Source organism: Cynocephalus volans, chromosome 4 (assembly GCF_027409185.1).
Source record: "Cynocephalus volans isolate mCynVol1 chromosome 4, mCynVol1.pri, whole genome shotgun sequence".
In the NCBI taxonomy this organism is placed as follows: Eukaryota; Metazoa; Chordata; class Mammalia; order Dermoptera; family Cynocephalidae; genus Cynocephalus; species Cynocephalus volans.
Window position 1 is genome coordinate 80,847,591 of NC_084463.1, and position 15,215 is coordinate 80,862,805.

Sequence of the window (15,215 nt, forward strand, 5' to 3'; positions counted from 1 at the left end):
GCTGTGAATCACTACATGAAGGTCCTAGCAGAGGTGCATAAATCAATTTGCCTACAAAGAAAATCTAGGTAAGGCTCAGTCAGCTGGCATTCATAAATTCTGTCCATTGGTGATATCTGCCAGAAATACATTTCACCTATCATGCATGCTTTGAGTTACTTTGCAGCTAATTTATATATTCAACAGGTCTGGACATCACTGCTTCTATCTGATGAAAAGAAATACAGAATTCACTGGGTACCACAGAGTGAGCAGCTGGCACTCTTCTGGGTTGCTTGGAGGCTGTTGAAATGTCTCTTGGAGAGAACTGTTGTCCCTAGGGCCTCCCTCTGATGAGCTCATTCTCCAAACTACAACCAAGAACTTTCTACAAGGGAAAAGGCCAGGGCCCTGCCCGTCTCCAATTACCTAAAGGGATGTTTTACAAATGGTCCCCCTTCTGGCCACAGTCCCTCTGGATCACGTTCACCCTGGCTAGAAAAACTCTGGGGGCAATTTTCTTAGAAGAGGGCAGTGAATTTACAGCTCCACATGTCAGAGAGAGGAAAAGAGGGAGAGAGCAATGCTTCTCCCTGACCACTGTGAGCATGTGACTCTGCACAGCTATGGCCTTTGACCAGTAAAGGTCAAGGTTCAATGATTCTAGTTACATCAACAAACATGAACCACTCCGTCCCTGCCACTCTGAGGGCTGAATGCATCCTTTGACTGTGCTCCTGGACATCTGGCCCCTGCTTCTCACTGAAGCAAATTGAATGGCTCCTACCCTTTGCAAGTGCTTCCTTACTTGTTTACCTGCCTCTGGCCTGTCCCCTGTAATGCATTCCCCTCTGCAGCTAGCACACCCTCTGTGAAAGACAGATCTGACTCTGTCTCTTTTTCACTGCAAATCATCCAATGGCTCCCACTGCCGTGGGATAATTTCTGAATTCTTTATCCTGGCTAACGGCCCTTGTGTGATCACTGGGCCTGCTCTCAAGTCTCATTTGTCATCACTGTCCTGCTCCTTCCAGGTAGAAGAAAGCTCTTTCAATCACCTTGGCATAGGTTCCTTTCTCGCCCTTAACTCTTCCTAATACAAGCTGGCCCTGGCTGGAACACTCTCCTTCCCCTCCAGGTTTCACACATCTAATTCCTACTTAACCTTTATCTCAACCTAGAGGATACTCTACTTATAAAACCTTCCCTCTCAACTGGGTACTCCCATAGGACTTCGCCTAATAATTCTTTTCACACGGGCTTGCCTGTCTGTCTGTTCTCACTGCATCTCCATGGGTGTGGGAACTGAGCTTGTCTTGTTTACCCCTGCAGGCCCAGCATCTATCGTGGTTTGGGGCACACAGTAGGTGGTCAATTAATATTTAGTTGAATGAGTAACTGAATGCATGCTTGCCAGGAATGGTGACCCAGTTTATTCCTGAAGTCTCGGGAGGTAAAAGGAACTCTAAACCACACTCACCATTACAGGTGCAGCGCACATTCCTGTAGAAACGTGGACACACAAAGCTGATGCGAGCTGTGCTGTAGGTCATGAGCGCATGGGAATCCAGCGACAAGCCTTGCTCGCAGTGCTGCTCCTGACAGTCCAGGCCCGAGCAGTTCTTCTCCAGGATGGCCGAGATGCGCATGACGTTCTCCAGGTGTCGCCTGGCATTGGACAGCTTTTGGATCAGGTAGGCTGGCTTGTAGAACTCACTACTGTGCATCTCCACTGCAAACAGCATGTCCAGCTGGTTGGTGCCTGCCACAGGCTGGATGCTGATGATGCGCAGGCTGTCCTGCTTCTGGGTGAGGACTGCGTTCCGCAGGGTGCGCCGGAACCCGTGCATGTGCAGTCCCACGAAGTCCTCGGGGGACACATTCTCAAAGCGGATGGTGACGGTGTTCTGCAGCATCTCACGCACTAGCTGCTCCACGTGCACGACCACATCGATGGGCACTTGGAAGCGGCCGTCACTCACAGACACATTCAGGACATACTTGCCACTGTCCAGTCCTCCCAGGGCAATGATTTTCCCATCATGACTATTTACTTTGAACAAGCTTTTCTGCTCGGATTTTAGAGCAAATGTGAGCACATCATACACATCTTGATCTGTGGCATGGATCTTCCCAATTACACCACCAGGAAAGTCATCCTCCATGGTGACAATGAAAATTTCCAGGGGGATGGCTGTGGGCTTGTGGATACTTTCTTCGATCACCCGCACGTGGATGTAGGAGTGAGAAACTTGCTGGGGTCTGCCTGAGTCCTTTGCCTAAAACAGCCAAGAGGGGGGAAGGCAAGGTACTAAGAAAATAACCTTAATAATTAAAAAAAATAAACTCAGAAGATGTCTGTACCTTTAGCCACATTAGCTTCTTCCTTCATCCCCTGACACTATTCTGAAAAAGCTGAGGGATGTGCATATAAGTAAGAGGAGTGATTTATCACCTTCAATCCCCATATGCCCACTCTGTTATGGACAATAAAATGTGTCAACACAATAAAGCCAGTGGGGGTGAACAGAGAAGGAGGATGGAAGGTGCTACAAGACCAACATGCCCACAATAGGCTGACCTGGTTTTAATTTTGACAGAAACCTCAGGGGAAACCTCATAAAGTGCACTCCCAACTTGGAGGAGGAATCTTTGTTTCTGTTGGATTCTTTCCTCTTTATTAGCCCAGATGACACCTGTCTGCACATTTAAAAAACATTCTTTAAGTGGGAATGACAATATAGTAAGGTTTAGAATAAAAAATGGTATGCCAAAGAGAAAAATAGGCAGCTTGAAAATGACCTTTTTCTTTTTGCAGCTGGTTGGTACAGGTATCCCTGAACCCACGACCTTAGTGTTATAAGGCTGTGCTCTAACCAACTGAGCTAACCGGCCAGCCCCTAAAGACCTTTTTCTTTTTCTTTTCCTTCTTTATGTAGAAACTGATGGGACAACCACTCTGACAACATGTTGTTACTGAACACCTGCCATAGCAATGTGGAGGTGGTCAGTGGTGTAGGGTTTCAGGAGAAGGGCAGATTCCCATGGGCTGGGTCTCAGGGCAGGTATCTGAGGATGTGGGGCCACAGTGCTTGCAGGCTGGGTGAGACCTGGGGAAATGTGTCCTTGTATGTGTAAGAGCAAGAGCCTAGGCATCACACAGACCTGAGTTCAAATCTTCTCTCTGCCATTCACTACCTGTCTAGCATTGAGTAAGTTACTTGACTTCTCTGAGCTTTTGTATCTTTAATATGAGTGAAACAGTAGTGTCTACCTCACGGTGTTCTTGTATTGTGGAGATTAAAAGAGAGAGTGATTGCAAAGTGCTCAACACAGGCCTAACCTACAGAAATACTCAGTAAGTGATAGTTCATGTGATTGTTGCTATTTTTATTATTACCATCTACTACATATGTAGACCACTGAAATGGAAAATACACGTAGAAGGAAATCTGTTTAGCTAATTAGGTTGAACGGGAAGTCAGACTGTGAAGGGCCTGAGAGGACAGTGATGCATTTGTACTTTATAGGCCGGAGGCTGCCTACTGAAATGTCAGAGGCAGGAAAGATGACAGAAAGGCATGAAGCTACTGGATGATGGTGACAGAGTAATGGACCTGTAGCCAGAGAAGGACTGTAGAGTGATGTCTGCCTAAAGGATCTGAAATTCAAAATCTGAAATTCTGGGGCCAGAATTCAGCCTGCAAGGCCCAAGTTTTCAAGCACTGGGGGGTGGGGGGGTGGGGGGGGTCAGAGATAGTTTTAGTTTACAGCAGGCCTCAGCAAATATTTTCCATAAAGGGCTAGATAATAAACACTGTAGGCTCTCCAGGTTATATGGCCTATATGGCAACTACTCCATATGAAGCAGCCATGGAGCACATGGAAATGAGTGGGTGAGGCCATGTTCCAATAAAACTTTATTTATAAAAACAGGCTGAGGTCAGGATTTGGTCACGGGCTGCAGTCTGATGATCCCTGCATTCCCTGGTTTAGGGGAATGATTACTCTGGGAGGGGTGTAGGGATGGATCAGAGAAGAATGAGGCTGAAGCCAGAGGAAACCCCCAGGGGGCTCCCACAGTCATAGTTGGAGGATGGGTCAATATACAGAATAAAGTGAGCCAGTGGCAAAGGGAATGTAGCTGAAGGCACGTAGAGACCTTATAAGGGAGGAAAACATGGCACGGGGTGGTAGTTCATTATAAGGGACCAGTGAGAGGGAGCCCTTTATGGAGATTCCAAAACCTGAGATGTAAAATCTACTCTCTGGCAGCTAGAGCGGTATGTAAAGAACTACCAGCTTCTGTGAGAAGGCACTGAAAATCTCTCCTTGCCTTCAGTAGCTATGCTGTGATAAAATATTATCCACATAATATTGCTGGAGGAGTGGGTGGTAACCAAAGAGGTCACCGACATGCATGGAGCCGGCAGTCATTAATTTGGAAGGTTTCATGGAGTAGCATAGGTTATAACCTATCCAAAGCAATAAAGGATACAATTCAGTGCTATACAAATACAGACACTGCTCCACTTATGATGGGGTTATGTCCTGATAAACCCATCGTAAGTTGAAAATGCCTTGTTGAAAATGTGTTTAATATACTTAATCTACCGAATATCAAAGCTTAGCCTTGCCTATCTTAAGTGTCCTCAGAACACTTACATTATCCTACAGTTGAGAAAAATCATCTAATGCAAAGCCTGTTTTATCACAAAGTGTTGATTATCTCCTGTAACTTATTGCATACTGCACTGAAAGTGAAAAACAGAGTGGTTGCTTGGGTACTCAAAGTACGGTTTCTACTGAGTGTGTATGACTTTCATACCACCACGAAGTTGAAAAATCCTAAGTCAAGCTATTGTAAGTTGGGGACCACGTATATTAAGAACTACTATTGTTCTCATTGCTACTGTTAATAATGAGTCTAGGTTGCCCTCTGTGGGCAACTGTGGGTAGTTTCACTGACGGGATCCAGATCTTAGTATTGGCAAAATTCATACATGGGAACTTTTGGTTGCTCTCATTTCCTGCTCCTTTCCTTACCTTTTGCAGACCTGCCACTCTTGTGTCTTTGTCCCATTTCATTTCACACAGGCCAATGACCTTGAAGAACTGAAATACAGGGAAGCCATTGCCAGCTGGGTCCTTGGTCCCCTCCTGCCTCCTTCCTACCAAGCAGAGGCCACAGTATGGCTAAATCCCAGTAACACAATGATTAGTAGCTTCCCTGAGATGGGTAATGTGGCCAATAATACTCAGAATAAAGCAGCAAGTGCTGACCAATGAGTTGTCTTTGGGGGTCAATCAGAATCCCAGGAATTTTTAGAATGCAGATTTAAGCCAGTGACTGCTGGGCACACGCTACAGGAATGTCCTTCCTGAACAATGATGCGTCCCATCCTTCCTGTTCAATTTCACACACAGAGGGCACTTTTACTGGTGTGAAATTGAATTTGAGATTAAAAGGGGAACATTCCTGCACTGTAATGAATTATATTGACTCGTTGGACAAAGAAAAACCAACCAAAAGGCACAGAAACAAGCATGACAGAGAAAGACAGCCTGATGCGGACAGAGATCGAGGCCATACCTGGACACACAGCACATATTCCGGAGACTCCATGTGCTGGAAGACCACAGCTGACCGAAGGATCCCATGAGAGTCCAACACAAACTCCTCCTCTTCATTTCCCGACAAAATAGAGAACGAGAAGGGAGGCCCATTGTGAAAGGAGTCTCTGTCTGTCACCACCAGCTGCAAGATGCTGGTGCCCACTGGCTTATTTTCCTGCATGAAAGAGTAAAGTAAAAAGGAAGATAAAATTACGCCTCTCTTCACATTTTGAAAAACCCCATCATTACCGGCTGAGAGTGCTGTGCTAGAAAACAGTGCTTTCAGCAAAAGGGATTCCCTGTGATATTATCTTGTCTTTGGAAAATATGCTGGCATCTGTAAGCGTCATGTTCACCATCCCTGGCTGCCTCCCGCACTGCCCATGACATGATACTCTGCAGTTGAGAACACAGGGCTTCATGTGAATGGTTTGCTGGTCCCAATGATAGTGTGGGGTACACCTTCTCCCTGACTGGCCTGCAATACCTGAGTTTACCTAAAGAGTGCTGGAATAAATGGCGCTCACCAGCCTTTGTGACTGCGTTGAAATCCTCTCAGGCCAAGAAAATATCAACCTGTTGGGATGGGAAGGCACTTCTTCACTCTTGTCACACAACATGATTTTGCTGAGGCCCAACCCTGTGCCACAATGTCACACATCAGACTTTTCGGGGCAACCGTCTGGCAACTTCACAGTCAATGTACAAAGGCATATATCAGGTGGAAAAGGGGGCTTTACCCCCCACCCCCCAGAACATAGCTTTGCCATGGTTCTGTAGGAAAGGGGAAGAGGGTAGAATACTTCTCAGCTTGAGAAGGAAGACAAAGGGAACGCTTCACTTCATCAGAGGGGAAGTCCTGATGCTATTATGTGAGAGTTATTTTTCAGAACCTCTCTGCCTTTTCCCCAAAATGGAAATACAAAGACTCATGGTCACACTTTCTTGGGTCAAAGTTTATCTTCACATTGAAAATGCCAAATTAAATCCTCTGTAGTTCAGGCATTGGTTTCCTTGCCTAACTCTGTGTAGACGTGGCATTACCACAGCTTGGGCCTGAAGTCAGTTTTATGAGTTCAGACCTCCTGATGTATAAACACAGGATTAAATGACAGGATTAAATGTGTGGTCTCAGAGATGGAGACAATGATACACTGCAGTTTGGAGGGCAGGCTCCCTCAAGTTTTATGCACAGCATTAGTCTTACGAAAACCATGTGCGGGAATAAGGAAGTCATTCTGGGCTGGGGTAAGGGAGGCACATTTTTTTGAAGGAGAAAGAGAAAAGGATCTCAGAGACCTCTTATTTTGCTCCTCTCTCCAGTGTCCCTTTGGTCATCAAGATCGAGACACCATCTCCCTCTGGAATGGGACACAGTCACGGGACCGCCTCAGCCCAGCATAGATTTACTATTTCACACCAACAACATCCTCAGCACCACACAAAACAGAGGACATATTGATTGTTTGCTCACTCTGTAAAGGCTGTCTCCTCCATAGAAGATTGGGAGAGAGACAGATAATGTGTGCCCTTGGGTCATCATCTGCAAAAGAAGGGCGTAATATGACATAGACAGGTGGGGTGCTGTGGGTAAGATGGGGATCCGCCACCGCTCACAGGTGGAGACACTTGGTTTTCACTGCTGATTTTCTGTTGTGCATTTGAAAACAGTCTGTCAGGCTGATGGATGCACGTCATAAAACTGAATGTTGAGTAGGCAAAACCCATTTTGATTGCAGGTGAGCACAGAGAGGCGTGAGGGGCAGAGAGTGCTCTGTGGGTGACAGACTTGGAGAAGAGCAATCTTAGAGAAGTGGTGGAGGAAGGCACAGACCCTGAGTGAAGTTTATGGAAGCAGGAGAGGGATCAGAATGAACCGCTGCTGGAAAAATCATCAGAGAGGACAGGAAAACCAAAATTCCACCAGGAAAGAATCAGATTTTGCTGACAGAGGAGTGGGGGTTAAGCAGATAGCTGCTTGCTTTAAGACGACCTCCCAGCCTGATTCTTGGACAGCTCAGTAGTGGTGGTGGGGCTATAGATGGCCAGACTCAAAGTCTTGAGTGTTATTCCAAAGTCGCCCCTCAAGACCTGGCCCCCTCTCACCTTACCTTCTACCCACAAAGCTCTGGGATGCCTTGGGGGAGATTCAGAGGCCAAAGCGGATCAGGCTAGAGCTGATTCTCTACAACATTTGTGCTCCCCTCTCCCCTGCTCCCCCAAGACATGTACATCAACCTCTGTCTCTTTTAAGTCCTTCACAGTGACAGTATTCCTGGGCCGCATTTCCTGATCCTCCTAAAACTGGGCTTCTGGATTCTTGAAATAGCAGAAAGTAGAGGAAACATAGCACCCAGTATGTGATCATGAAATAGCTTCTGAATAAAATATAAGTGGGAAGAAGAGTCATGCTCTCTGATAGCAGAATACCAGCAGTAAGTTACTCTATCCTACAGTCTAATTTTAGAGAGCATGTGGATTTAAAGTGCTAAACAAATTGCTTATGGAAGATTAATTTTAATGAGCAGCAGCTCTATCCTGATGCCCAATCTCCCTTTAACTTATGGGATGGTTCCTATCAATCTCGCCTCCTGCCAGAATAGCACAAAGTTGCTTAAAGGCAGCTTGTCATTGTGGAAAGAGAATATTTTTTTCCAAAACGCAGACCCAAGTTCAAATCCTGACTTGCCCACTGACCAGCTGCATGATTTTGGTTGAAATAACCTCACAGATCTTCAGCTCCTTTAGCTCTAAAGTCAGGGCCAACCCACCATCCCAACTCCCAGGGTTGTTATGGGGATAGATGGTGTACATAAAGCACCTGACACTTGAAAGAGTTAAATCCTTGATAACTCTTACCAGTGTTTATTCATCAGTTGTGGTAGAAGAATCAGGCTCATTTCATACTTGCCTTGTGAAGGGATGAGTTGACACTAAGTAATGGCAACAATAAACCCTAATGAGTAGACCACAGCAGAGGAAGGAGGCTGAATGCATAACGACGAATGCCTGGCGGGCAAGATTTTCGTACCTGAATCACAGCAGTATAGTTGGCAGGTGTAAACATTGGGCTGTTGTCATTCACATCAGAAATATCAATGTTGACAGTTGCAGTTGATGACATTGCAGGAATGCCACTGTCTACTGCCCGGACAAGCAGGGAGTATCCAGACACCTGCCAAGGCACAAAGAAGTGACGCTGAAGGAGTGTAGCACTTCCTTCTTTCTGTGCACACTCAGAGGAACTGCAGGTTCAGGCTGTGCTTTGTTAAAGACCAATCACTTTCATTTGATTCTCTAGACCAGGGTCTAGAGATTCTCAATCTTGGTGCCACTGACATTTAGGACTGGATAATTCTTTGTTGTTGAGGGCTGACCTGTGCACTGCAGGATGCTTAGCAGCATCCCTCACCTCTATCAAGTAGAAGCCAGTATCACCTCCTGCCTATGACAACCAAAAATGTCTCCAAACATTGCCCAATGTCCCCTGGGGGACAGAACTACACCTGGTGAGAACCACAGCTCTGGGCCTTTGTTCAATGCAACAGCTGTCACCATTGATCTGTCTTATTTATCAATGTTAATATTTCTGGGGCTCCTACTAATCTGCAACTATGGGGATATATCATCCAAAGGAGTCTATCTGCTTTTTAGCATCACTACTGTGACATCTTTTTCCATATTTAATTTCTCTTTGAAAATGCATAGTTTTGGTCAAGAAAGACAATATTTAGAAACTTAGTTTAACCCTGAACAGAGGAATTTTCTGGATCATTCTTTCCAAACTAGATGACTTCAGGTGATCCTTCTGTATCTGCTCACCCAGGGCTAAAGTTGCTCATGAAACCAAGACCACAGGATCCCAACACTGAAGGTACTTTTTTGCCCCCTTGCTCAAGTAAGGACTGAAATTCAAACCATCCAGAAAGACACATATTTTCCTTTTCTTTAAAAGCTGAATAAGAAATTATCATTTATTATTGTCAGAAAGTTCTTCAAAAGTCTAACCCAAATACTTCAAACTGCATTTTAGTCCATCCCTATTTACTCTCATTATTTAGCATGGAGAATCTTGCTGTACGTACTCATGGAGCCTGTGCCCTTGATTCCAGTGAAGGGATGGGTGTGGATGGGAAGGGAGCCTGCTTACCCGTTCCCGGTCCAATTTCTTCTTAACCTTCACAAGTCCCAAGACAGGATCCACTGCAAATTCATCGTCCCGATCTCCACTCACAATGGAAAAATGAATCTGTCCATTGGGCTGGCTGTCTATATCTTCTGCTATTAGCTTCACGGAAAACAAGCAAAATGAAGGAAAGACACAACACAAGACACAGAGAAATGTTTATTCTTAGGGTCCCAGGTCTGTTTAAATGGGCACAGCTCTGACAGTTTTCCTAGGAGCTCTGCTCACTAACACCTGTAATCACACCCCAGTGGAAGAGAGGATGGGTTGGCTGAAGGAAGGCAGCACCCGTATGTACTGGTGCCATTTTATTTCCATGTTAATTTTTACGTGCCCACAGCCTGATGCTTGTTGGGCCTGGTTTTCCTCAGGACTAGAGACAGGATAGAGCCCAACTATATGATAGGGATACTTTCCTGGTTCCTTTTTCATTCTGCAAAAATGATGTCTGTTGTGGAGTTGGGCATTCTCTCATCCTATGCATTTCCACATTTAGGAAGCCCAAGAAATTTCCCTTTTCTCACACAGCAAACATACTGCCCCATCGTCTGCTGCTCCATGTTGGTAATGTTGGGATTTATATGTATAGAAGTACTCTTGTACTATCCAGGAAGGAGGGAGTGCTTGGGAAGCCCACCTCTGATGTGTGAAGAATGCACTGCCATCCAGCAGAGAGGGCTGCAGCCACCCACACCGGATGCTGCAGGAAACAGAGATGAGATGAGCTGAAGGGAAGGGACCTGTTCATCCCAGGAAGGGGTCAGGATGGTGAGCATGGAACTCACTATTTCCAAAAGGTAGTCTGTGGTCTAAGAGAACCTCTGTTCTCATAACATGTGACTGTTCTTACTGTTACTAGATAAAATCCCTTCCAGAAAGGGCTCCTCTAAGAGTGGCCAATCTTAAACTTGCTTCCATTTGTTGCTGCCTTACTCTGTGTGTGTGTGTGTGTGTGTGTGTGTGTGTGTGTGTGTGTGTGTGTGTGTGTGTGTATGGGAGAGGGGGAGAGGGATTTTATTTACTCACCTAATAATTTTTAAATTATAAATTGACAGATTATAGTTGTATATATTTATGGGCTAAAAAGTGATGTTATGATTCATGAACACAATGCGGAATAATTAAATCAAGCTAATTAACATATCCATCACCTGAAATACTTATTATTTTCTGTGATGAGAATATTTGAAATTTACTCTTAGCTATTTTGAAATGTACAATACACTATTATTAAATATATTCACCCTACTGTGCAATAGATCTCAAAAAAAATCAAAACCCAAAACTAAAATGCATTCTTCCTAGCCACCTAATAACTTATCTAAGTTCACAAACCAGTAGGAAGCATTGTTAGTTCATCCCACAGTCTTACACTCCTGGGAGATACGTGATTACTGATCACTTACACCTTGATATAAATTAATGTCAGACCCTTTCTAATATACAAACTGGAGAAGGAGCCATTGAAAGACAGATGCCTGACTAGCATTCTTAGGGACAAAAGGACACTGAAAGGACGAATTGTGAAGAAAACTTGAGAGAGACTTTGTTTACTTCTTCACTCTATTGAAGATGACTAGTCCCAGATGTCTAGATCCCCCTGCCACCTACCAGAATGACAGAGTCCCCCACCAAGGCATCTTCACTGATGACAGCACTGTAGACATCTTGGCTGAACTTGGGAGGGTTGTCATTCACATCTGTGAGGTTGACGCTGACAGTGGCCACAGCACTGAGAGGTGGGGTGCCCCCATCTTTGGCTTCCACCACGAGGTAAAACCTTTTGCATAACTCATAGTCCAGGACTTCAGAGACAGAAATACCCCCTTTGAAGAAAAATGAGGAGCTTTAGATTTGATTAAGAAAAGACATTGGTCAGCAGTTCCACAATCGTGATAATATTTATAACATCATCTCCAGCCAAGAATTTGAGATATTCAGGAATTTATTGAAAGCCTTACTGAAAGCATTCTGGAAGTCTGATTAATGCTGTCAGTTAAAGCATAGCTATCTATCAAACACAACACTAAAGAAATGAAAAGTCTTTGCATGTTTGTTATAGTCCCTGAACTTCTCTCAAGCAGCCTGAAAATCTCTACTATCATTCACCCTCGTGCAACTAGGGAGTAGGGACAGGAACAAGCATCCCTGAACAAGTATCTCCTGATTCCTCAAGTGGACCTAGGAAGACCAAGAATGAGCTGAGATGTGTGGATGTGATTGTGTGACCCCATCCTCATCAGTAAGTAAATAAATGGACACAACTGAATTGAATTAACCCACGAAGGTGTCTTGTCAAAGTATAATGTTGCTTATCTAAAACTATTATGGCACAAAGAGGGCAAAGATCTTAGAAATCTCAAGATATAGTGACATAATGGAAAAGGAACTACCGGCAAATCACATAGCCCAGTGGGCAAATATTAAGGATGAGGTTAGTGTCCATAACTACAAAAGAGAGATGATGCCCACATCACAGAATGGTTTAAATTAAGCAAGTAGAACAAGTGAAGACAGGTAGCTGGGTACCACCTCTAGGACGGGCTCTGTGAGTGCTATATCCCTCCCATCCTAGCCCTTTCTGGCAAGGGGACCCAATCCTGCATTCTGCCATAGGTAGCTGGTCATTGTAGTGCTTGCAGAGCAGTTCCCAAGGGCATTTGCTTTTCTCCTACTTGGAAAACAATTAGTAGAACAGGTGAGAAAGTTATGTTCATTCACATTTCCACATAGGGAACTTCTCTGGTTGCTGAGACTACAAACAGGCTCCTTCTACTTAAGGTGAGAAACAGAAGTCATACCTATAACAAGACCTCTTTCTTCCCAAAATTAAGTTTTTTTGTTTTTTTTTAAAGCACTTACTTCCTCTGGTGCTTTATTTTGCATCCCAGTCTCAGTTATACAGTGCCAAATTTAATAGTACTTAACCATTTCCCCACGGTGTTCATGCATAATGGCCGTAACTAGACAGGCTAAGGCTAACACATATTTAAATGAAGGAAATCCCCATACATTTTAATTTGAAGTAATGACCTTAATAAACATAGTTACTGCCGCTAATGCAATTCCTCCATCAATATTTGCACCTTCCCACACTTAAGGGCAAGGACTGTATCTTCTGCATTTTCTGCATTCTCACATTGTAGCAGTATCACATCATGTAGAGGTCAGTGCATGCATTCCAGAGTTGGAAGGTATGAGTTCAGATCTTGACTAACCTACTTATTAACAGTGGACACTGGGTAAAATACTTAACATCTCTGAAGTTCTGTTTTTCTCATATGGAAAATGTGAGAAATACTTAATGATTTAACAGGAACCTGGTGTATTTGCTGTGTTAAGTAAACATTGCTAATTATGATAGTTTCTTGTTCATATTTACTGGACTATCTGAAGGACAATGGACCTCCTTTGCCACCTTGCTAAACAGGTGCATACTCCTTGACTGATGAGGTAAATATGTCCAAAGGCCAGGAGGTAGAGAGACTCACCTTTCTTACTGCAAAATGGAAACTGCCCTGACTATTCATGGGGAAATTAAAAAACAAATGAGAATATTCATGAAAGGGCTTTGAGGCAGATATCTAAACACTCTATGAAAATACAAGAGTGAGTATGTTTATTTTTCAAAGAATAGCCAAACTTGTTTTCTAAATTACCATCTTTATTTACCCTAAGCACCTCCAGTACTTAACTCACTGATAGGAGAAAGCCTGACTGCTTTCTTTCTTTTAGTTTCCTTCTAAGCACTTTTCCCCTAGGTGATGCTGCACTGTCCCCAGAGTTTGAAAAGGGTGTGTATGAGAAATAACAGTGTTCTGACTGGGAGCAGTGGATAGGGTTCAAACACGGCAACACCTCCAACAAACTGACAGTCTACTTGGGCTGCTGGGTTGAGAAGGCCTGCATGTCACCGTGCAGATCCCTTATCAAAGTTTGCCTTGGCAGGTGACAAGACAGTGGTAGTCTAAATGTGGACAGTGGCAAGTGGCAGCTCATCTCCAGAAGCATTTCCCAACACAAGCAAAAAAATAAAATAAAATAAAATAAAAAAAACAAAACAAAACAGAAAAGCGAGAGAAACAAACAAACCCTTGTGCTTGGAATGCAAAAACTACTTTGTCTCCGCATCTAGGAACTACACTGCTGCCCCCGATTCTCCTATCTAGAAATTCTGGAGCCAACTTAGGGGTCAAGAACTTGCCAAATAAGCCCACAGCTAGGAGCTTAAAATTTAGTAGGGGCCATCCTTCCAAGCAGAGTGCTGGAGGGAACTCTGGGGTCTACGTGCAGGCCCTGCCACCAGAAGATTTGTCTCCACATGAGGGAGGGAAGAGGAGGAAAAAGAGCTCACCAAGAAGACAGTGAGAGTGTCAGGAGGAGAAGCAGGGGAAGCCTTACCCTATATGGGAAGCCCTGAACTCTACATGGATTGCTATTTACCCACCTGTCTTAGGATTGATCCTAAATTTCCCCTGTTCGTTCCCAGATCTGATGAGATATGTAATCTCTGCATTTGTGCCAATATCTTTGCTGGTGGCAAAAACAGCAAGGACTTGGGTGCCAGGAGAGGTGTCCTCAGGCACTGTCACCAGGTAGTCCCTCCTCTCAAACACAGGGGGGTTGTCATTAATGTCCAGGACAGTGATGGTGACGGTGGTGAGAGAAGACAAGGACAGCCCAGGACCCTGGTCAGTGGCCCGCACGCTGATGTTGTAGGAAGACTGCTGCTCTCGGTCCAGAGGCTGCTCCAGGATGATGATACCAGATGAGCCATCAATGGAGAAGAACCCATCAGCTGAGTCTACCAGGGAATACACAACCTTCCTATTGATGCCTGCGGGAGAATACACAAGAATGTGAGCAGAGAAGGACGTGACCAGACAATCTACACTAAAATATTACGGCTTTGCTGACTTGAAGGGCCACACAATGAATAGTCACTATAGAAACAGCTGTGATCCTATGAAAATGTAAACTTCAGTCTGTAAAAAAATATGCAACTAAATGAAAAGGTAAAGAAACTGGGACACTGGCAAAAAATATCAGAAATAGTTGGATATTCTTAATATAAACCCCCACAAATCTTTAAGAAAAGCTCTCAGATGCTAACAGACACATGGAAAAAGATGTGCCATGGGAAGAGAAATATAAATCAATCAATGAATTAATTACCTTAAGAAATATTTATTTAGAATCTGCCAGGCACTATTCTAGGTGCTAGAGGTTCTAGCAGTGGGCAAGAGTCCAACATTACTTTAGGAAATTTTTACATGCTAGTGTGTTTGTGGTAGGGAGGTAGAAGCCACTGGAGGGCTTTGAGATGGGAGTCATGGGACGTGGCTTAGATTTTTTAACAGGTCCCTCCAGCTGCTGGTTGTGAACAGACCAAAGAACAGCCAGAGAAGAAGCAGGGAGAGCAGTCAGCAACCTC

The 15,215-nt window shown here is 44.3% G+C and overlaps 1 protein-coding gene across 2 annotated transcripts in view; it reads right to left on the reverse strand.

Moving 5' to 3' along the window:
- The window catches only part of FAT3 (FAT atypical cadherin 3), a 484,546-nt gene that overhangs the window by 40,782 nt on the left and 428,549 nt on the right, over nucleotides 1–15,215 (reverse strand). For both annotated transcript variants that reach the window (XM_063095304.1, XM_063095303.1), the window contains exons 13-18: nucleotides 14,229–14,618; nucleotides 11,393–11,607; nucleotides 9,746–9,883; nucleotides 8,627–8,770; nucleotides 5,573–5,770; nucleotides 1,460–2,258 (exon numbers count right to left, since the gene is read on the reverse strand). In XM_063095304.1, the coding sequence (XP_062951374.1) occupies nucleotides 1,460–2,258; nucleotides 5,573–5,770; nucleotides 8,627–8,770; nucleotides 9,746–9,883; nucleotides 11,393–11,607; nucleotides 14,229–14,618 (1,884 nt within the window). The remainder of the gene's footprint in view (nucleotides 1–1,459; nucleotides 2,259–5,572; nucleotides 5,771–8,626; nucleotides 8,771–9,745; nucleotides 9,884–11,392; nucleotides 11,608–14,228; nucleotides 14,619–15,215) is intronic.